The sequence below is a fragment of the Bombyx mandarina genome, chromosome 10 (assembly GCF_030267445.1).
Source record: "Bombyx mandarina strain Sakado chromosome 10, ASM3026744v2".
Lineage (NCBI taxonomy): Eukaryota > Metazoa > Arthropoda > Insecta > Lepidoptera > Bombycidae > Bombyx > Bombyx mandarina.
Window position 1 is genome coordinate 8306727 of NC_143217.1, and position 23202 is coordinate 8329928.

General features: G+C 37.4%; 3 protein-coding genes and 1 long non-coding RNA gene across 5 annotated transcripts; 2 read left to right on the forward strand and 2 right to left on the reverse strand.

Annotated features, from left to right (window-relative positions):
* Window positions 1–6680: 6680 nt before the first annotated feature.
* On the reverse strand, window positions 6681–8539 carry LOC149502198 (uncharacterized). The gene is made up of 2 exons (XR_016323658.1): window positions 8270–8539; window positions 6681–7949 (listed from the first exon to the last, which is right to left on the reverse strand). It is a non-coding gene; the product is annotated as an uncharacterized LOC149502198 (long non-coding RNA).
* A 904-nt stretch (window positions 8540–9443) lies between these two features.
* Gk-2 (Glycerol kinase-2) lies at window positions 9444–16686 on the forward strand. Of its 2 annotated transcripts, none has more exons than XM_028185850.2 (12): window positions 9444–9662; window positions 10020–10148; window positions 10570–10699; window positions 10834–11051; window positions 11179–11391; window positions 11469–11571; window positions 12660–12767; window positions 13666–13828; window positions 14285–14486; window positions 15667–15796; window positions 15930–16016; window positions 16441–16686. In XM_028185850.2, the coding sequence occupies exons 1-12, from the start codon at window positions 9591–9593 to the stop codon at window positions 16536–16538; spliced, it is 1653 nt and encodes a 550-aa protein (XP_028041651.2). In that variant the 5' UTR covers window positions 9444–9590; the 3' UTR covers window positions 16539–16686. The 2 variants fall into 2 exon arrangements, with proteins under 2 accessions (XP_028041651.2, XP_028041652.2); XM_028185851.2 differs by having other exon boundaries at window positions 10030–10148.
* Window positions 16600–19726, reverse strand: RtcB (RtcB RNA ligase). The gene is made up of 5 exons (XM_028185852.2): window positions 19254–19726; window positions 18978–19108; window positions 18195–18899; window positions 17950–18114; window positions 16600–17459 (listed from the first exon to the last, which is right to left on the reverse strand). Exons 1-5 carry the CDS (start codon window positions 19543–19545, stop codon window positions 17232–17234), a joined length of 1521 nt encoding a protein of 506 aa, XP_028041653.1. The 5' UTR covers window positions 19546–19726; the 3' UTR covers window positions 16600–17231.
* Window positions 19727–21750: 2024 nt separating this feature from the next.
* On the forward strand, window positions 21751–22497 carry NP15.6 (NADH dehydrogenase [ubiquinone] 1 beta subcomplex subunit NP15.6). Its single transcript, XM_028185868.2, has one exon. It carries the CDS (start codon window positions 21993–21995, stop codon window positions 22422–22424), a length of 432 nt encoding a protein of 143 aa, XP_028041669.2. The 5' UTR covers window positions 21751–21992; the 3' UTR covers window positions 22425–22497.
* The last annotated feature ends 705 nt before the right edge of the window (window positions 22498–23202 follow it).

Here is a 23202-nt window from a genome sequence, read left to right on the forward strand (position 1 = left end):
TTATCGTGTGGTGTCGGTGTAATTATAATAAATATGTAAATATACTAATATTATGGTTGTAGTATAAATGTGTGCGTGTTATTATTAAATGTATTTATTATATGTATATATTATATAAATGACAATATACAAGTAAGTGTGCTAGTGTGTGTCTGTGTGTGTTTGTGTGTGTAGGTGGATAGGTAGATGCCACATCACTCCCCCGCGGAGACCGTTACTACGGGCGGTAAAAGTCAGGGAAGTGTATTCTGCGACCTGATCTGGTACGCCTCTCTATGATAATTTCCTTTTCAGGTTGGTGTTTTGGTGGTTGTTCATCAAGTAAGTAGGCTGGTTTCACTCGGTCTATCGTTACTTTGATGGACTTTCCTTTTATGAGCAGTGTCAATGTTTTATCATCTCTGTGCAGCACGGTGTGAGGTCCTGTGTATGCAGGTTGTAATGACCTGCGCTTTGCATCATCTCTCAAATAAACGTGGCTGCATGTCTTGAGATCTTTAAATATAAAAGTTGGCTTATGTCCGTGTCGTGATGCTGGTTGTGGTTTTAATTGCTGGGCGAATAAACGTAACCGAGCAATAAAGTCAAACACATCATTGGTTGGTGTCACACTAGGACTGTCAAAAAATTGTCCCGGTAGTCTCAACGTTTCGCCATAGACCAATTCTGCTGAGGAAGATTGCAGGTCTTCCTTGTAAGCGCACCGTATGCCAAGTAAAACTAACGGTAGTATCTCCGTCCAGTTCTCTTTGGCGTGGCATACGATAGCGGCTTTCAGATGGCGGTGAAATCTCTCCACTAATCCATTGCAGGAAGGATGGTACGCAGTAGTCCTTTTGTGAAGAAAACCTGTCAGCTCCGAGAGATGTTTGAACAGTGATGATTCAAATTGAGTTCCTCGGTCTGTGACTATTTCTGTAGGACAGCCAAATCTTGACACCCAGCACGTTAGTAGAGCCTTGGCTACTGTTTCAGCTGTTATGTCGGTTATTGGTGCTACTTCAGGCCATCTTGTAAAGCGATCTACGACGGTCAGACACTAGCGGTAACCTTGTGATATCGGTAGAGGTCCAATCAGATCAATATGGATTTGTTGGAATCTGGCTTGAGGTAGCTGGTAAGTGCCTAGACGTGCTGATACATGGCGTGTTACTTTGGCACGTTGACATGCATAGCACGATCGAGTCCAGTCTCTACAATCTTTGTTTATACCGGGCCATACGAAGCGCTGTGAGATTAGCTTGATTGTAGCATTGGCGCCGGGGTGACTGAGGCCATCGATGTTATCAAAAACTTGACGTCTAAACTGTCTTGTTATGAACGGTCTAGTGTGTTCAGTGCTGATATCACAGTATACGCTGGTTGTTGTTGCAGGAATTTGGATTTTTGTAAGACGCAGCGACGATCCCTGTTTTAACAGATCTTGGAGCTCTGCATCAACGGCTTGATCTTTAGCTAGCTGTGCATAGTCCAGTGGTGCTATTACTTCTTCTATTCTAGATAGCGTGTCAGCCACTACGTTGTCCTTTCCCGAAATGTGACGGATATCAGTGGTGAACTGAGATATGAATTCCAGGTGACGATGTTGTCTGGGCGAGCCTTTTTCTTTACGTGCGTGGAATGCGAACGTTTGTGGTCCGTGTAAATTGTGAAATTTCGAGCTTCCAGCATGTGACGGAAATACCGGACTGATTCATATATCGCAAGCAACTCGCGATCGTAAGGTGAGTATTTGCACTGACTGGGACTTAGCTTGCGGGAAAAGAATGCCAATGGTTGCCATCCTCGATTCTTGTATTGTTGGAGTACAGCGCCGATGGCGTTCTCAGATGCATCTGTAACCAATGCCAGTGGTGCTTCGCAGTCTGGATGTGCCAATAATGTGGCACGGCACAGACTATCTTTACAGTCTCGAAATGCTTTTAGTTCCTGTTCGTTAAAGTTGACAGGATGTGAGCCCTTCACTGAGCCTGTAAGGAGGTCGTTCAATGCAGTTTGAGTTTGTGCAGCTGATGGTATAAATCTTCTGTAAAAATTAAGCATCCCTAAGAACCTTCTAAGCTGTTTTATGGTTTTCGGCTCAGGAAAGTTTTGGATGGCTTCTACTTTGGCTTCGAGAGGTGTTGTTCCTTCAGCTGAGATCGTGTATCCCAGAAACTGTACCTTTTCAACTCCAAAAACACATTTGGAACTATTTATGACCATGCCATAATTTTGAAGACGCTTGAATATTTCGCGTAGATGCGATTGGTGCTCATGCTCGTTATGCGAAAATATTAAAAAATCGTCTAAGAAAGTGTAGCAAAAGTCAAGTCCTCTAGTTATTTCATCGACGAATCTTTGGAACGTTTGGCCAGCATTACGCAGACCAAACGTCATGAAAGGGAACTCGTACAGGCCAAAAGGTGTGGTAATAGCTGTCTTTGGTACGTCCTCTGGAACAACAGGAATTTGCTGGTAAGCCTTTTCTAGGTCTATTTTGGAGAATATGGTACAACCATTGATGCAGTGGGCGAAGTATTGGATGTGGCGTATCGGATAGCAATCAGGTATTGTACGCGCATTTAGCATGCGGTAATCGCCACATGGTCTCCATCCATTGTCCTTTTTTGGAGCAAGGTGTAACGGTGATGCCCATGGACTCTCTGACGGCCTAGCGATGCCATTTCGTATCATGGACTCGAATTCTTGTTTAGCGATTTTTAGCTTGTCAGGAGCCAGACGTCGAGGGTTGCAGGAAACTGGTGGTCCAGGTGTTGTCCGTATATGGTGCACGGTGTTATGATTAACTGTACGCGAAGCTCCAGAAGGTCGAGTTATGTCTGGATATTCCTTTAAGATTTAGTGATAGTTCGTCTTCACCAATATTGCGCGAATCGAAGAAATGACGTCAGACCGGGCTGGTGTTGCAGATGTTTGTAATGTGGTTGTATTGTCCACAAGACGTTTGTGTCGGCAGTTAACAGATAAGTTGTAGAAACTTAGAAAGTCAACGCCTATTATGGCTTTGGAAACATCGGCTACTACAAATTTCCATGTATAGTTGCGGCGAAGTCCAAGGTCCAATTCCAAATGTTTATATCCGTAAGTATTGATTAGTGTCCCGTTTGCAGCGTAGAGTTGATAATTGGTTCTTTGTCTTCGTTCTTTAATTGCAGTCCGTGGAAAAACACAGAGGTCGCTTCCTGTATCTACGAGAAACTGTGTTTTGGTTTTTCGGTCCGTGATGAACAGGCGACCAGAACCAGGGCAATCGTGAGTCGCCATTACCGACTGCCCGGGGCGTTTTCCGAATAGAAATCGCAGGGTTTCACGCATTTCTTCGCTTTTGTGCCGAATTTTGCATGCTACCAACAGTTGGGATATTTCTTGTGAGAAGAATGTGATCTGCTAGTGCTACGGCTTCTTTTTTTCCTTCTATATGTGGGCCTTGATCGTATTGTGTCTCGAGTTGATAAAGCGTGGACTTGCTTGGTGAGTTGTGCTATCATTTTGGCCATTTGGTCGATAGTATTCTGTGTGGTAGCAGAAGTACTAGCGACTACAGGTGTTGCTGGTACTATATCATTCACCCTGTCTGCCACCTCGGCGAGTGTCTGAAGCGGAGTTAAAGGCTGAGCAGCCAGGACTGCCTGTATGCTGCTGGGCAAACGGCTGGTCCATATCGTCTTCAAAAAATCCTCTGGAATGTTCGGTCCTGCCAGGTGTTGCAGATGACGTAAAAACTGGGAAGGCTTACGATCACCGAGCTCTTCGTGCATGAGAAGCTGTTGCACTTCCTTTTTACGTGATGCGGATAGTCGCTTAGTTAATTCCGTTTTTAATTTCTCGTATTTGTTTGTTTCAGGTGGAGCGATAATTATGTCTTTTACCTCGGCAGCATAGATGTGGTCAAGTTGGGCGGTGACGTAATAAAATTTTGTTGCGTCACTTGTGATGTTCGCCAACGCGAACTGTCGTTCCACTTGTGCAAACCACAATGCCGGTTCCTGCGGCCAAAACGGTGGGATCCGTACTCCGACACGACATGATTCACCAGATAAGTCAATGGAAACGTGCGCTTGGTTTTTCGAATCACCGGCGATATTTTTTGTTGTATTCATTTTATTTTGTGTTTAAAATGTTCTTGAACCGGGGTCACCACTTTAGGTTAAAATTTTTTTGTCTGGATTTAAATTGCACCACAAGTCAATGAAATTAATCACAAAAGGTCCAGGTTTAATATTTATTTACATACAACAAGTTGAACACGTACAACAGGTAGCACAGCACAGACGAAGAATAATTAGTTCATAGAATTAAATAGTAAGATAGAAAGGTAAGGTGGAAACTGAATTTAAATAAACATACAGGAAACAAAGAATTACGAAATAAGTAAGCTATCGATAGGCGACATGCGATCTGCGTGAAGTCGAGAGAATCGCTGTCGGTTGGGACGATGCGCCGGAGCGGGGTTGTCTCCCCGCACACTCCACTGCAAATACCGTTAGAATGTGCGTTTTCGTTGCACATTCTATTGCCGTTATTTTATCGTGTGGTGTCGGTGTAATTATAATAAATATGTAAATATACTAATATTATGGTTGTAGTATAAATGTGTGCGGGTTATTATTAAATGTATTTATTATATATATATATATATATATATATTATATAAATGACAATATACATAGTAAGTGTGCTAGTGTGTGTCTGTGTGTGTTTGTGTGTGTAGGTGGATAGGTAGATGCCACAAAACTAAATAATAACGGGGAGAGCGCGGAGCCTTGCGGGACTACGGCAGTCAGATGACGGGGACGAGAGCGAGTTCCCTCTACTCGATATCGAAACGAACGGTTCGACAAGAAGTCTCGTATGATGAGCACGAGTCTGTCTGACACACCCATGTTGTACAGTTTGTAGATCAAACCGTTGTGCCAGACTTTGTCGAACGCCTTCGCGATATCGAAGAAGAGGGCACCGGTCGGGATTTGTTTACGCCTATTTAGCCCTATTAGGATGTGCTCAGTGAGGCGGTGCACTTGTTGTACGCACGAGTGTTTAGCGCGGAATCCAAACTGCTCGTCTATAAGAATTTTATTCGCGGAAACGAAGTCCCAGAGGCGTTTCCGAAGGAGCCGTTCGTAAATTTTGCCTATCGTCGGGAGGAGACTAATCGGACGGTAACTAGCGGTTTCGTTTTTCGGTTGCCCGGCTTATGTATACCGATAACGTCCGCTTCTTTCTACACCGCGGGAAAGATGCAGTACGTCATAGCGGCATTTAAAATGGTAGCCAACATTGCTATCAGTTGGACTGGTAAGAGTTTTAGCGCGCGGTTGCGGATGCCGTCGGAGCCGGGTCTTCTTAGGTTGGAGGTATTGAATCGCGTCTCTAACTTCGTCAGTGGTAATGGAGGGTAACGCGTCCGAGGGCGGCAGGGAAGCTCTGCGCTCGACCTCCCTGTCGACTAACTCGGTGTGTTCGGGGTCCGCGTGTTGCGTGTGTGCACTGCTCTTGCAGTGCATCGGCCAGCAGCTCAGCCTTGTCATCGTCATCGAAAGCCGGTGGTTGGCCTGAAGGGCGTACGAGGGGGGGCATAGTAGCGGTAGTTCCGGATTTGATTATTGCTTAGATGGGTGGACGAGCTCACAGCCCACCTGGTGTTAAGTGGTTACTGGAGCCCATAGACATCTACAACGTAGACGCGCCACCCACCTTGAAAAACAAGTTGTAAAGTCTCAGTATAGTTACAACGGCTACCCCACTCTTCAAACCGAAACACATTACTGCTTCACGGCAGAAATAGGCAGGGCGGTGGTACCTATCCGCGCGGACTCACGAGTGGTCCTACCACCAGTAATTACGCAAATTATAATTTTGCGGGTTTTTGATTTTTATTACACAATGTTATTCCTTCACCGTGGAAGTCAATCGTGAACTTTTGTTGAGTACTTATTCCATTAGAAAAATTGGTACCCGCCCGTTTTTTTTTCCTACCTAAGCTGATAGCCCTAGGGGCTATGTCAGCGTAACCCTAACTTTAGTAGGTGAGCTCACGGGGCTCAAACCTGGTGACGTTGCTAACACGAACCCTAGCAAGAGCCGTGCTTCGCAGAATCTACCACCGGATCGGAAACGCAACCCACTGAGAAGATCCGGCGAGAAACTCAGTGGGCTGTGTCTGAGAGTTAATTTACTCGTCGAGCCCTTCGTCGCAAGCGACGGGTTCGACGAGAACGGTGACCAGAGCTTGAAGTACCTAGAAGCACCGTTAGTGGATCGGGAGGATCCGAGATGACGTGTTTTGGGCGACGTCGACTGCTTTCCATTCTGTCCGCAGGATCGGGAATGTAGTTACCGGCGCCCACGATGAGAGGGTTCTCATGTCGTGCCGCTTTATCGAAGTGGCGCATCGACGCCGACTGTAGATACTTACTGATGGACTCTAAGTCCAGGTCGTCATGGAGGTCGACGTTCCTGACGAACCACGGGGCTCCGACGGCTATCCTGCAAAAACGGGATTGAATAATTTGAAATGATTTTAAGTGTATGCGGGCCGCGTGAGCGAACACTACACTTGCATAGGTCATGACGGGGCGTATGCAAGTTTTGTAGTGTCACATTATTTCTAAGGGACATTTTACTTCGCCTACATATCATCGGGTAGAGACGTCCTAGAATGAAGGCGGCACGGTCGCGTACCGTCTTGATGTGAGGGCGGAATGTCATCCTACTGTCGAGGGTGACGCCTAAATATTTGACCTTCGGGGCCCACGGTATGGGCTGGTCGAACATCGTGATTGGGCGAATGGCGGGGGCGGAGGTGTTGACGCGCCTAGTCGGGAGGGGTCCGTCGCATCGCTTCAACACGAATGCACCGGACGTCTTATCCTTTAGGCCACGACGACTTCACTTATGACAGTTCATGACTTTTAAATATATAATATAACATACCGTGCTCTGTGTTGTTGTTGTTTAGTTATCTAAATCTATGAAGAAAACATTAATCTATTAAAACTACTGCGACAGGTGTAGACTGCTTTAATGAAAACATAGTAAGCAACAACTGCACAAAATCTGAAGTCCATCTGATAAAAGACACTTGATTGCATGGATAACATTCATTTAAGCTAAATCATTTTATATTACAATGTATTTATTATATGAAAAATTTAAAATTATATGCAGTCATTTTATTGATTGGGTTTCATTAATTTTAGAGAGAAGTTAATCTTTTATCTTTTGGACCCTCTTAGTTGAGCTTCACAAGCCACATGCATTTATAAAAACTTCAAAAGGTGTGATGACTTCAGGTCATTAAATGTATGGAATCCAGTATCAGGCTTATTTATCAAAAACAAATTACTTTCATAGCACCCAGAAACAACTATAGAGACCATGTAGACAATTGTTAACCAACCTCAAAAAAGAAGGTTATCAAATATTTTTTAGTGTGCTCAGAACTTTTTTCTAAATGAACTTCTGATACTTCTCATGTGGTCCCATTTAAATTTTAACAAGATTGGATCTTTTGTTATCCTTATTAAAGCATCTTTAACTGATTTCATTGATGATATTCTCATTTTAATTTGTTGACCAGTGTTTTTTTGTTAAAATTTTGTTTGTTACAACTTAAGTCACCTACAAAAAATTTATCTCATTTCTCATTAGGGAAAAAATAATTGGAACAAATTTCAAGCATATTTTGGATATATGCTTTAGTTTTAAATTAAATTTTAATTATTTTAGTAGCAAAAGCTTAGTCTTATGTCAGTAACTATGACCCTGGTAGCTTGCCATTTATCCAGAAAAACAATCAAGATAGTGTGATGTAAATAAAACAGGTTATGTTTTATTCAAAATTGGTTTGTACTACTATTATTTTCTAGTTTTTTTAGGGCTTATAGGTGGTTGGTCATCATCAGTTGAGCAGTATTCATCTTCAACCATTTCATTGTTACCTTCACCTGTAACATTCAGTTATCCTATAGTATTCTCATTAATACTCTTCAAATAAATACTTAGATTAATGGAATCAACTGTGCGCTTAATACAAAATAGAATTTCACAGGCTTTTCACGTATCAAGTGCTTTATTAATTTCTTTATATGGATAGCTCAGCTCTCAGCCGACCTGCTAATTAATTACTACTGTAGCACTACATAAAAATATTTAGAATAATGGGGCCTACTATCAGTAAAATGTAATATTTTGATGTTCTTAAATCGCAATTAATTTTGTATTCATTTTAAAATAAACTAGGGTTTTTAAGCCATAATAAGCTAACCTGAGTGAAGAAGATCTCCTATCATCTTCGTAAGTAATAAATTGACATCTTTTTGAAATTCTTGTAAGGCGTTTACATTATTTTGGCCTGATTTGATTTCATTGGTCAGTGTATGCAATATTGTATCATTTATGCTGACGACTAATTGCATTTCAGATATCATGGTACGCTCTCTATGTTTGAAAGTTTTGAAACAGACAAATTTGCAGCTAAATAATGTGTATTTTTATTTACCTACTCCCTCCCACAAGTTTAGATGACCTATTTTTTAAAGGATTTTATGACCCGGTAACTAAGACCTTTAGGTCAATTCTTATTTTAATTTATATTCTTATTGAAGTGAAAACTTCTTTAGAATCGTTGTGATTTCAAACCGGATGCAACGGAAAAAACGACAGGTAAGAGACACAAATACAAAAATGTGTAGGATGAACGAGACAGAAATATACATACTATTTAATACAGCGCCATCTGTGAGATTTTTTCATACTAACATGTGTATGAAAGCTCTTGTAGTGAATTATATTTTAGGATTATACGTGAAATTAAAATATCAATTCACAGAGGGCGCTACCTTACAATTATTTACTAATGACAAAATTTTACATATACTTAAGACGTTTAGGATAATTGTATTTTAATTTTGGAAGGTTTCACTTCTACCACGTGTGAATTGCACACATGTTTTTTTTATATGAAAAATGATAATATGGAATGAAATGAAAAGAAGTTGATTAATATGAAACACGGTATGAAATGAAATGAAATGAGACGAGACAAGACGGTGGTCATTTACTGAGACTTTTTAGTGGACTTTTTGGAAGATCTTATTTTTCATCATAAAAGGTGAAGATATTATTTTATACACCCGGGCCTTTTTTTATATTGTTAGGTGAAAAATGATAGCTCTAGTTGATTTACACACTTACACTGTAATTAATTGGAATGAGATTAAATGAAACGAGATGATATAGAATGATCATTCATCCCATATCACTTCGTTTTATTTAATTTAATATCAATTCATGAACGTCTCATATTAATCAACTTCATTTGATTTTGGTCCATATCATTTTTCATACAACAGAATATCCAAAGAATAGGCAGAATAGTGTGCCACCTTCGCCTTTTCATTTAGAAAAATGGAACTACTATTCTAATCAGCTGATTGGTAAATCTATGTGTAGGTATGTAATGTAATCTTGCATGTTCACAATTTTTTGAATGATTTTAGATTTTTCGTAAAAGAAAATAGTGGATAAATTATAAATCATTAATTTCAATTACCGTACAATGCAGTGTTTAGTTTATTTTTAATAATATGACTGAATTTGGGAGGTTCGGCCCTTTAATTGGTGCTATCGATGAGGGAACTTCAAACGTAAAATTTATGGTAAAAACTCTTTTTTCCTTCATGCCTTTATACCCCTAGGGATCGATATAAGATACACCTACGTCGTAATTTCATTTAGCTTAACTTATAAACGGGATATCAATATGTAAATTACAAGAGAATATTAAATTAGCAGGTAGATAATACAGAGATACATGACTTCTAGCGATGCACAATTGGAAAGTGATTGCTTAGCTTAAAGTTGCCGCATCTTCAGTTCTGATTAATAGCTCAATGATCTATTATTACTTATAATTCGCATACTTTGTGATCATTGAATTTAAAAACATACATGCATACAATACATACTGTTTTGAAACACTTTTCCTTCATGTAACAAGATTTTAATCTTCTTAGGTTTTTGCAGCAAAGACGTCAGAAGTACTCACATATCATCAAATTTCTTTAAAGAGATTTAGTCCGCAAGAAGGATGGGTTGAACAGGATCCACTGGAAATATTAAATGCGGTAAATGAATGCATAGAGGTAAACACATTAAAATTTAAAATAAAACTGTTACAACCAATTCAACTCAGCTCAAATTTACAGTCAAAATAGGCTTGCATTCATTAAAGTTATTGTTTTGTTATTCCTTAACAGTATTATTTTCTGGAGTACCTAATACTAATAAGTAAAGAGTATTTTCTTAGAATCTTACACATTTTAAATGTAGTGTTGTTCATTATTGCCTACATTTGAATATAAAATAAGGAAATAAGATTAAGCCATAATTTCATAAAAAAATCATTTTGGCCTACATTAAAACCAACTACTTCATTCTAAAAATTTTGAAACTAAGTTGCTACCTGTTTCCAATTGCTGTGAAATTAAAACAGTATAAAAATAATTACAACTTTATTGTTAAGAATTTTAATGTGTTAAAATCTAATGCCAATTCATTTTCCAGGTAACAGTGGATAATTTACGAAAACTTGATATTAACCCAGCAGATGTTGTTGGTATTGGCATAACAAATCAAAGGGAAACTACAATTGTGTGGAATTCTATGACAGGTCAACCTTTGTATAGTGCAATAGGTAAATACCTAAATCACTCTTTTTAATATGATATTTTAGTAATTTAATTGAAAGTTTTAATATAGGATTACTTAAGTACTATACTTTATTATAATCCACTACTCCATATATTTTGAAATTTTATACATTTACAGTGTGGTTAGATGTAAGGACATCCAAAATAGTTGATGAACTGACAAAACAAAAGGGAACACAAAGTGTTAGTGCTGTAACACAAGCAAGTGGCTTACCACTGTCTACATACTTTTCTTCTGTGAAACTTAGATGGCTGTTAAAAAATGTGATTGCTGTCAAAGATGCTATTGCTTCTAATAAATGCCTAGCAGGAACAGTAGACTCTTGGTTAATATGGGTAATGTATTACAATCAATATGTATATTCAATTACTATATGATATAAGCTTATAATATGTAGTAAATGATAGAACATAAACATATGTTGATAAATGAATATATGAATGTAGACAAATGTTATTTCAGAATCTTACTGGTGGTGTCCATGGAGGAGTCCATATAACAGATGTCACAAATGCTTCACGGACACAGCTTATGTCACTCAGGACTTTACAATGGGATAAAAGACTACTGCGTTTTTTTGATGTACCCATTGAAATTTTACCAAAGATAAAAAGCTCTGCAGAGATCTATGGCTACATATCTGTTGGTTCTCTTTTGGGAGTGCCAATAGCAGGGGTAAAATTAGTTTTAAAACATTTTGTGCCTATTGTAGACTTTCAGTGATTTTATTACATTATTAATTGAAATTTTAGTGTTTAGGAGATCAACAAGCAGCATTAGTTGGACAGGGATGTATGAGATTTGGCCAAGTCAAATGTACTTTTGGAACTGGATGTTTTTTGTTGTATAATACAGGTAAATCTTAACTTTTTTTTATTTCTTAGATGGGTGGACGATCTCACAGCCAACCTGGTGTTAAGTGGTTACTGGAGCCCATAGACATCTACAACGTAAATGCGCCACCCACATTGAGATATAAGTTCTAAGCTCTCAAGTATAGTTACAACGGCTGCCCCACCCTTCAAACTGAAATGCATTACTGCTTCACGGCAGAAATAGGCAGGGTGAGTGTACCTACCCGTGCGGACTCACGGGTCCTACCACCTGCAAAGGCTTTTACTACTTTCTTAACTTATACTACTTTCTCATTATTATTAATTATTATTAATTTTATTATAAATATCAATAAAATATTGTAAATATCCCAATTATTAATTTCAGATATGAAACGATTGAATAGTCTTTTGAAAGGTGATGTGAGCTTCAGCATAAACTTTCAAATATGTAATAGTAATATAATGTTTGAGTGTATCGTGGCTATACATTAAAACAGTCACTTTTTTGACGAAGGAGACATTTTCAATTTATTGATAAATATATTTAGATATTTCAATTATTATCGGCGTAAATAGGCAGAGATTTATGACGGTTTTTACTGTCATCGGGATATACTGCAAGTCTGCAGCCCTTCTTCAAAGAAGTCGCGCGACTTGATGATTCTCTTATCACGGTTGCCTCAAATTAAATACTCGCTACCGGTCCCCAGTCTCGTCGGACTCATCGAATGCTTTGCGTTGAGAACCGAAACTTAACGCACAGACACTAGCTACCTAATTTCTTGCTGGATCTTCTCCATAGGTGGCGATTCCGATTCGGTGGTATACTTAGAAAAACACTCAAGCTAGGGCAGATGTTAGTAAATTCTCTTAGGCTTAAAACTCGCCCACTAATCAAGGTGACGCTAAAATAACCCCTTGAGGCTAATGGCAGTTATATACGCAAATAAAAAGCAAGCCCGCACGGATTCATCATTCTGCTTTTAATGATGAGCCATCTCATATAATAACATGAGCAATTCATACAGGCTGAATTTCCAATTGTGCGTATGAGGTGATCTCCAACCCAAGAGGTAAAATTTAATTCGATTTTCTGCTTGCTTATAGGCGATTCAATTGTTCATTCGCAGCACGGACTTCTGACTACGGTTGCTTACAAAATGGGACCTGACTCGCCACCAGCATACGCATTAGAAGGATCTGTAGCTATAGCCGGTAAATATACAAATCGAAAGCAATACATACTCACGAAAACCAAATTTCAAACATTTAGACATTAGATGCTTCGATTTAAATGACCTCTCTACTCTGCTGTCTGGAAGAGATCGCTATTAGCGATAAGACCGCCAATCGTACTTTTTTGTACTTAATGTATCGCGTTGTTTATTTATTTTTTTGGTGTACAATAAAGAATACTCTTGTGGCGAGTGAGCAAGTCAACTCGCACATCTCAACGCAGCACCGAAATCATACGATTTTACGTCACATCAGGTGATCCGAGTGCCGTGTGCAAAGACTGTTAAACCACGCCCCCTGCAACATGTCGCCGGCGCATCTTATTTGTCGAAGTCGTAAAGACACAAGATGGCCACGCTTTGATCTATTGTTCTTCAGGCGGAGGACATGTTGAAAGGGGGCGGCAACTCCTGCGCAAATTATTATTGACTACAAGTTATAGTTATAGCTGTTATAGTTTTGGTTTTTACTATAAATACGATTGTGCCGTAATTGTGACACAGACTATCTGGAATACTTCACTCTCTCTCTCTCGTGACTCATGTGTCATATATTTTGGTACATCATACATATTTAATTGCATAGACTGGTATACAGTCCACCAAGTTTTAAGTGATTACTGCAGCCCATGGAAATCATAAGATGAGTACCGCTAGCGACCACGGAAGGTTGGGTAGGCATTAGGTAGGATAAGAACTCTAGGCCATGTCTTAATATGATACTTGACACTACAGTAAGATCCATCTGTTCATCTGAAATCATTTAAAAACTAGAATGGAATTTAAGGATAATGAAAAATATACCAAAATCGTAGTAATTGCTTATTTCTAATAGAAAATATATTATTAATTTTCAATAATAAGTAATATGTATGTAGGGGACACATTACAGTGGCTTCGTGATAGCTTGGGGATCATAAGTGAAGTGAAAGATTCCGAAGCCCTGGCAGCTCAGGTCGGTGATGGAGATGAAGGCAGTATTAGTTTTGTACCTGCATTTAATGGCCTTTATTCGCCATATTGGAGAAAAGACGCCAGGGGGCAAGTTGCATTAATTTACATAAAATTATAGTAATAAAGTCGTCGTAGCCTAAAGGATAAGACGTCCGGTGCATTCTTATCTAACGGTGCAACCCAGTTCGAATCCTGTAGACCAAGGTACCAATTTTTGTAATGAAATACGTACTTAACGTTGTTCGTGTTGTAACATGTTCACGATTGACTTCCGCGGTTTAGGAATAACATCGTGTAATAAAAATCAAACCCGCAAAACTATAATTTGCGTAGTCACTGGTTGTTGTGTTTTGTGAGTCCGCACGGGTGGTACAACCACCCTGTCTATTTCTGCCATTTAACTTGTGGCAACACACATATGTTTAAATTTTCATTTCAAAACAGATTCGTTAGTTGTACAGAGGCCTAAACAATTTCGTTTTTACCGAACCGGGATCTACAATCAGTTTTTAAAGCATCAAAACATTACCGATATATTTTCAGAGTGATGTGCGGCTTGAGTGAAAGGACTCGACGTCAGCATATTGTCAGAGCCGCGCTGGAGGCCGTGTGTCACCAGACGCGAGCCGTGGCGGACGCGATGGCTGCAGACTGCGCGCCCCTGAGGCAACTCCTCGCCGACGGAGGGATGGCGCAGAACTCAGTTCTGATGCAGATGCAGGCTGATTTACTGGGTATACCTGTCGTAAGTGTTCTTCTTCTATATATCGTTCCCTCACTACTGAGGATCGCGACCACATGTGACGTTCTTCCACTGTGATCGATCACGAGTGGCATGGACCTCATGGTACAGACTGCCACCAAGTGCTTCTCTTGCTATATCTGACCATCTGGCTGGTGTTCTGCCGTAAGTATTACGTGTAATTAAATTATACGCTCAATCTGTCAATTTTTATTATTTTAGAACAATCAGCTGGTGTTACTTAGGCATTGTTATAAATCGACGTGATTAAAGCAAAATTTCAAAGCCCTAACAAATGACATCAACAAAATGAAATAGCCGTTTGACTTATACTATTAAAAAGCCAGCACTAACCACCACTTAAACCTGAACAAATAACAACTTAATTAGTAAAATAAAATACTCATATTACTTCGCGCTTCTCATTCCCGCCCACTAGTCTAAGAAACAGCTTCACATACTTACGTTTCCGGTAATTTAAAAAACAGCCTAACACAACTAATTTCTGCAAATATTTAATTTTGCTATATTTAATATTAATGCATTCTGCCTCCGCCGCCACTCGGCCGTGAGGATCGGATATAACCGTGACACTTTTTACATTGTCATTCAACTGTGTTTAATTATAATAATAAAAAAACACGCAGACTTAATTTTGATGTCCATATCTAGTATGTGTTGAATATTAAAATATATACCAGCCATATATAGAGCTGGATGAGAGTAGCTAAGTATTGTGCTCAGTGGCGTGCGATTGGAAAGGCCTATATCCAGCAGTGGACTGCTATAGGCTGATGATGATTATGACGATGATGATAGTGGTAGTAGGAGATATTTCGATAATAATTAGAAAGACGCGAGCTATCTTTAAATATATTGCATTTCGTATTTTAAGGTATTTTTTTAAAGGATTACTGGTGTTCACACATCATCAGCCCACAGTCGTCCACTGTTGGCCATAGGCCTCTCCTGACACACCACTGAGCCCAGTTTTCGATCTCCATTAATTATTCGTCTTTTAGCTCACTATCACTCAATTCAAAATCTAATACAGTATTATTTACATTCCTATTATAGTTTCTCTTGTTCTCATAATCCTAATTTTGTTTATTACCTAATCCAGAATTTTTCTTATTTATTTTTACGTCGGTGTTCGCGACAATTAAAAATATCTTTGTTACAGATTCGTCCCCTCATGATGGAAAGTACAGCCCTGGGGGCGGCCATCGTCGCAGGTCGCGCAATGCGTGTGTGGCCCACGACAATACCCAGCCCGCCGGCCGATACATTCCTGCCGGCACTTACCAACGAAGGTAATAAAATCTCAAAAACGTACTACAAACAATATGAAAAATTGAAATACCTGATATTGGACTTTACGCTATTATTGCCAGAAACAAAAATAGCATTTGAAAATCAAATTCTCACGAAAATTATTTTCTGCAGAACGAGAAATGCGACGGGTTCGTTGGGAAGAAGCCTTGAATAAATGCATGGGATGGACCGATACTAAAAATGAATACGCCAACGCAGGTAATTTCTTCTTCTACTTACTTATTATGTGACTAACAAAATTATCGGAATTATCAAAATAAAATTATCTTATCTATTTATCCGAAACAGAAGCTAAAATGATATTTTCTTGTGAAACATCATTTTATTCGGTATTTATCGAAATAGGTTTTAAAAGTGCACAAAATAAAAAATTTCATGCGGATCATTATCACGAATATTTTTCTATTTCAATAATGTATTGGGCAAACGGTTCAGGTCGACGAATATCAAATTTTACTACTAGAACTACCCGCATGGGTGAGCATTACCATCCTGTCGAGTTCTGTCTGAGAAAATAAAGAATGCGTAGGAGCTTTGGTTTCTTGCATAATGGTAAAAAAAACAAATCCAGTGTTTCCAAAACCACCAAGAGGATTATTATTGATAAAACTTTCTTTTACAGAAGAATCAGATAGAGCTACTGCAGTTTTGCCGCCGGGACTTTTTTTCCTCGGAACTGCCCTACTAGTGATTATTGCAGACAAATTAAAATCTATGTAGTATGCTGTTGTTAAATAAACCATTGTTAGTCATTAGATAATAAATAGACCTCCAAAGCTAGTTTATATTTTAAAAAAGTATTAATTTATTTATAGCTCTGTTATAACAATGTTGTGATCATTAAATAAAAGCGTTTATTATTATACAATTTTGTTTCCTTACAAGAAAATTAAATAAACCCTTTTACATAGAATATCAATCTGCAATTCTATGTGATTTTTGTATTTTATTTATTAAGAAGTTCCAACAAACTAAATATTTAATAATTTTTTTATTGCATAGATGGGTACACGAGCTCACAGCCCATCTGGTATTAAGTGGTTACCGAAGCCCATAGACATCTATAACGTAAATGCCGCCACCCACCTAGAGATATGAGTTCTAAGGTCTGGTATAGTTAATCGTACCGTAATATTTCAGATTAATGTTTTAACATTTGTATTTGTGGTTTTGACATGAATGAAATAGAAATACTGCATGTTTTAAACACAATGAAATTTTATTAATAAGAATAAATTTTTCATAGTGCTTATTTCAACTGTTTCATTGTTGTACTTTACAAATTCTTCACAAGTTTTTAGGAAATCCATTACATGTTATTATAGTATAATTAGATAATTTATTCAATATATTAACTGTCTTAACAGTTCTTAGAAAGAATGATTATTTAAAAATCACATTAAGAAAGGGACTTCATCCTTTTATAACAGCAATTGGTCTTAATTTAACAGTTTTTTTGCTAATACCAGCAGCATGACATGTATCTACAACATCTGTTACATTCTTGTATGACTCTGGTGCCTCTTCCATTACTAGTTTTGGAGATGCAACTCTAATGGAAATACCCATAGTTTCAAGTTTGTTTAGAACTTCTTTGTAGTCTATGTTTCTTCTAGACTTGGCTCTAGACAGAGCTCGACCCTGTAACAGAAAAAAATTCAGTAGTGCGAAAAAATCTTGGGTTTTTTTAGTTGCAATCCATAAATTGACAATATATCCACTTTTTTCTGAGATTCTTTTGTTTCATTTGCAGTAATGGGTCCTCACACCTATTAAATGTTATTTATTGGATGTAGTACTGCTAAACTGTAAGGATTTTTTTTAATTATAGCCTTAATTTTTTTTCACTGTACTACCAACACCAGATCACTCAATTCCTGCAACCTGGAATCACTGATTACATGCACAGTATCTTGTTACCACATACAAACTAGAATAAAGTATTTTTTTAATAACTAAATAACAATATTAAATAATTACTTTCTTTCAGAGGAGAACAGGCTGACCAAACTCTTGGTTTTGATAATGCTTACTCCAGTGTCGCTAACTATTTACTGTCATGTGGACCTTAGTTTTATCCATTTTCACTGGCAACACTAAAGATAAGCAATCTGATGAAAGCTATACTTACAGCACCATGGCATGTGGATCCAAACGTTTCTGTCATTCCTTGATGAGTACCAGTTAGTACATAACTGCAGGTTCCCATTGTACCACCAATAAGTACAGGCTGACCAGTTAGTTGATAATCCACAGGTATTAATGGATGATTTGGTGGGAATGCTCTAGTTGAGCCCTGTAATGAAATATAAAATTTAAAAAAATAATTATTTAGCCTTAATATTGGATGAATTGTAGAATCTAAATTCACCCTACCTTCCTATGTACTAGTAGAGTTTTCAATTTCCCATCTACTACATGTTCTTCAACCTTGGCAATATTATGAGACACATCATATATGACATGCATGTCAAGATCATCAGGTGCCATTTTAAATTGCTTTGCAAAAGCTTGACGGGTCAAGAATGTCATTGAGCTACGGTTCACCCAAGCAAAATTGGCAGCAGCAGACATAGCTTTAAGATAATCTTGACCTTCAACAGATTTTATCCTGGCACATGCAAGTTGTCTATCATTAGTTTCTATGTTATCTCTCTTCATAGCTTTCTCCATTTGCACTAAAGCATCAGTTGCTACTTGATGCCCAAAACCACGACTTCCAGAGTGAATCATCACACAAACTTGACCAATACTTTCAATACCCATTTTTCCAGCAGCATATTTATCAAATATTTCATCAACAACTTGAATCTCTGCATAATGATTTCCAGCTCCTAGTGTGCCCAGTTGAGGTAGACCTCTTTTCTTTGCTCTGAGACTGACTTTTGATGGATCAGCATTCAACATTCTTCCATATTCTTCACAGTGTTCCTTATCTTCGGCCCAAACATAACCTTCCCTTAGAGACCAGTCCATACCCATTTCCAATGCTTCTTCCAAATCACGTGCATTCATTGGAATAATACCCTTGGAGCCAACTCCAACAGGTATATGGTCAAACAAGCTCTGAGCTAATTGTTCCTAGATAAAAAATTTAATTAAATAAAGTGTTACTTCTTTTATTGAATATAATTTTATGGTTAAAATAGAAAATATTACCTTAATAGGTAGAACATCCTTCTCATGTAAATTTGTTCTCAATAAACGAACACCACAGTTTATATCGAATCCTACGCCTCCTGGAGATACTATAGATTTGGGATCATCCATATCAAAAGCTGCCATATTTCCTAGTAGTAGAAAATTGAATTGATTTTTCATTGTAGCATCCATTTTAAAGTTGAATATTTCAATTTAAAAAAAATATATTATTTTCTATATATTATAGTATAGTATAATTCTAATAATTGCATAATATATTTTTTTATTACTCACCTATAGCGAACCCATATCCAGAATGAACATCAGGCAATCCCACTGACCGGCCTACAATTCCCGGTAAAGCTGCAACATTAGCTATCTGTTTTACACCAGGAAGGAATCCACCTGACATACCAGGTCTACAACAATTCCTAAGCTCCTCCAACATTAGTTTCTCAAGTGTACTGTTAACGTAAAACACTCCTTCAACATTCATATTTGGTTGGAAGCCTTTTTTAATTCTCCAACAATATGGATTAATTTTTTCCAAATATTTAAGTTCTTCATTATACTGCCTTACAACCATTATTTTGCACTACTTGTGTATCGAAAAGGTGTGTTAATGCTATTTAAACCTACTGGATAGGTTTGAAAAACGTAGGTAAATGGCAATTGAAAACTTAGTTGAAAATTGAAAGAAGCGTTCAGAGAAGTGCAAGCTCGAATATCTCAAACATAGATTATACACTTAATATATTTGAGATCTCAAATATATTAAGTGTATAATCTATGCTCGAATATAATAAGTGTATAATCTATGAGTGCAAGTAAGTGTATTATCTATGGAGAAGTGTTTGCATGTTTTACCATGGACTTTTTGGCGGGAACGCGAGGTCTGAAGTTGTGTGATTTGTTTTATTTTGTCTGTTTAGTGTTTCTTCAGGTTCAAATGTGTCATAGCGGTGGTTTATTAACTGCTTAATATCACCACCATTTTACTTAGATTATATTTCATCTCATCTCATTTAATTTAATTTCATCCCAGTTGATTAAGGTCTCAAATTAATCATCCTCATTTCATTTCATTTCTGTTGGACGGTTAAATTTGAGGGGACTGGGTTCTGTAGGTGATGAGGGGCTATTTAAAAACGCTCTGCTTCATGGTTAATATAATTATATTGCAAATACTTTGTACACTATAACACCAATCTAATATTTAATTTTTATAAAACTCTTAAATGTTGCTCTGACCGTGTCTAGATGAGAAGTCATTGTCTTCACTGAAGAGAGGACAATTATTTGTTTTAAACATTTATATACGGTACGCATTCCAATATTCGAGATCTGTAACCTTACATGTGTCAAGTGTTGCCTGCCATTACTTTCATATTCAAACTCCAACAACTTCATTTCATTTCACTCCATATTAACATTTTTCATAAAAATAAGAATATAAATTAAAATAAGACATGACTTATAGGTCTTAGTTATCAGGTCATAAAATCCCATTTAATAATGTATTAAGTATTTATACCATAATTAATATACTTTAATGTCCGTAGAGATATTTTTGTTTTTTTCACTGTTTAATAACACAGTTTTACTGTTTGAACATCCTAAACGGTTCTATTTGAGGGGCTGGGCTCTGGAGGTGAGGAGTTATTTTAAAACACTGACTTCATGGTTAATTTGAATTACGAACATTACGCTAATAAACATTTACAATATTTTATGTTTATATAACCCTAGTATGTTTTACTGTCCGTGTCTAGATGAGAAGTCAATTGTCATAACAGAAGACAATCATCTGTTTTAACCACGTTTTAACATTTAATTATATCTACCTCACTGAAGTAGGAAACCTATGGAAATTAAATGTCAATAAAAATTCGTGCCACTGTGACGTCATCTGACCACAAAACATGGCGGTTTTAGTGCTGTACAAAAGATTTCAATGTATCAGGTTTTATCGATAAACGTTCTTGGCTCATTTTATTTTAAATATTGTTGAGTATTATTTATTTGTAGAATTTATACTTTAATGGGAAGTAAGTAGGTATATTGTTATGTGCAAATATGATATGATTTAGATGTGTGAAATCTAAGACAAGTTCATCCTTCGAATTTGCCAAGTAAACGATATGATGATTTTTAAAAGTTGCTACACTGATTTTATAAAGTTGTCGTTTGCCGCAAAACATAAAGCTATGGCGTAGTACAGTGCCATCTGCCCATTTCTAGCATGCTGAATGTTATCGTGTTTTGAGTACGTGTTTTTCTTAGACTATTACTATCTATTTTAATTGTTTTGCTGACTCTTAAGTCCGTAACACACTACCGCAGCGCACCTCAAGAAAGGTGCGCTGCGGTCACTTCACTTAAGTGACAAGTGTTGTCTGCCATTACCATGGAGTTAATAAGTACCTACAAGCCATTACCTACTTAAACATTCAAACTCCCACAGAATGTGATAGGAATCAAGTGGTCTTTTTTCAATTACAGATTTACAATTTCCGTTGTAAAAAGCTGGCATTCGTTTCCATCCATCCGTATGGCTACATATTGTTACTAATAGTACATATTGTTGCCGTATTAAATAGTATTATTTAATTGAATTGTGTACTATTAGTAAAATAAGTATTAAGTGTACCCATTAAAGGGATCTTTAGGGCGTGGATGAAACTATTGTAGAACGTAAAACTACATGTCTATGTCTATGCATGTCTACGGACTTAGAAAAAATACGATAAATCTACTGCGGCGTGGTTCAAGGCAATAATTAGTGTCTTAATCTGAGACCCGAACAAAGATTAAGTAGTGTCCTTAATCATCTGTGAAAATCCTTGATCATTTTGAAAACTATAAGAAACCTAAAGGTCTGGTGATCAATGGCCGTAAACAAATCGTGGAAAAAGAGTAAATTTTCTTGATTTCATAACCAATTGGCCAATATTATATGTATTGTCAGATAAATATAATTTAAAAGTAATAAGAAGAGTTCAATCAGTTAATTTGAGGATAGTAGTCTTTAGAATGGCCGCTTTGATAAAACTACGCCATATGCCCTTAGTGCAAAGAAGCGTTTGGAATCATTTCAACAAAGTAAGTCGGAATATTTCCACCTCTAAAAAGAACAGCGACACCGCCACAACTGCTTGTGAGACCAAAACAGAAGATAAGAACTGGGTTAGCTACGGTTTTGACTATACGAGCAAAGAAGAAGACACTAATGCCCATCACGCCACCTTTTTCTTTTCTGTAACATTATGTATTGTTTTTGGTGGTGTCTGTTGGGCCTATTCTCCCGATGTACACATGAAGGACTGGGCTCAGCGTGAAGCATTTTTGGAATTAAGACGTCGTGAAAAAGCAGGTCTTCCACCGATCAGTCCCAACTTTATTGATCCCAAACTTATAAAGCTGCCTGATGAATCCGAGTTGTGTGATGTTGAAATAATCATCTAAATATAATCACTCTATCCAATACATATGGCATATGTAGAAGAATTCAGTACATAGTAAAGTTATGTTAACAGTTTGTTGTTTTTAATTTAGACATATTAAAAAAAAACAGATTGTAAATACCTAAGATTGCTATACATTTAGTATTACTTATACTAATAGAAAATTTGTGTAAATATTTCAGGATGAATTAAATTGAATATATATGGAAGTCATGTTTGTATATATAGTTTGTATATCCTTATAGAGTTTTTTGATATACATTATAGTGATCACTACTGCTCTGAAAAATCTAAACAACTAATATATAAAGTCGTCCTGTCTCAAAGGTATAATCATATTGAGTTATATGTCTAGATTGATGTTTAAATCTGGCAGTGAGGTACCAATTTACCATATGATACATGTACCTAACACATGTTCGCAATAAAATTTTAGGGTGGAAAAAAAAACATCTTGTAACAAAAACAACCAAATTACTGGTGATAATTAGACACCTTGAGAGCCTGTGGCTAGGTACCACCAACCAGTGTATTTCTGCAGTGAAGTTATGTGTTTCAGTTTGAAGGATGGAGCAATTGAACTATAAAGACTATTTAGAACTCATATGTCAAGATGGGTGGTGACATTTACTTTGTTGATATCTATGGGTTCTGGTAATTACTTACAGTAATCACTGAGCTCATTGACCAATCTAAGCAACAAAAAAGGCAAGACAAAGATAAATTCAAAGGTATAAGTGTAAATAATTTGATGCAGTTTTGCTGTTCATTAAATTTTT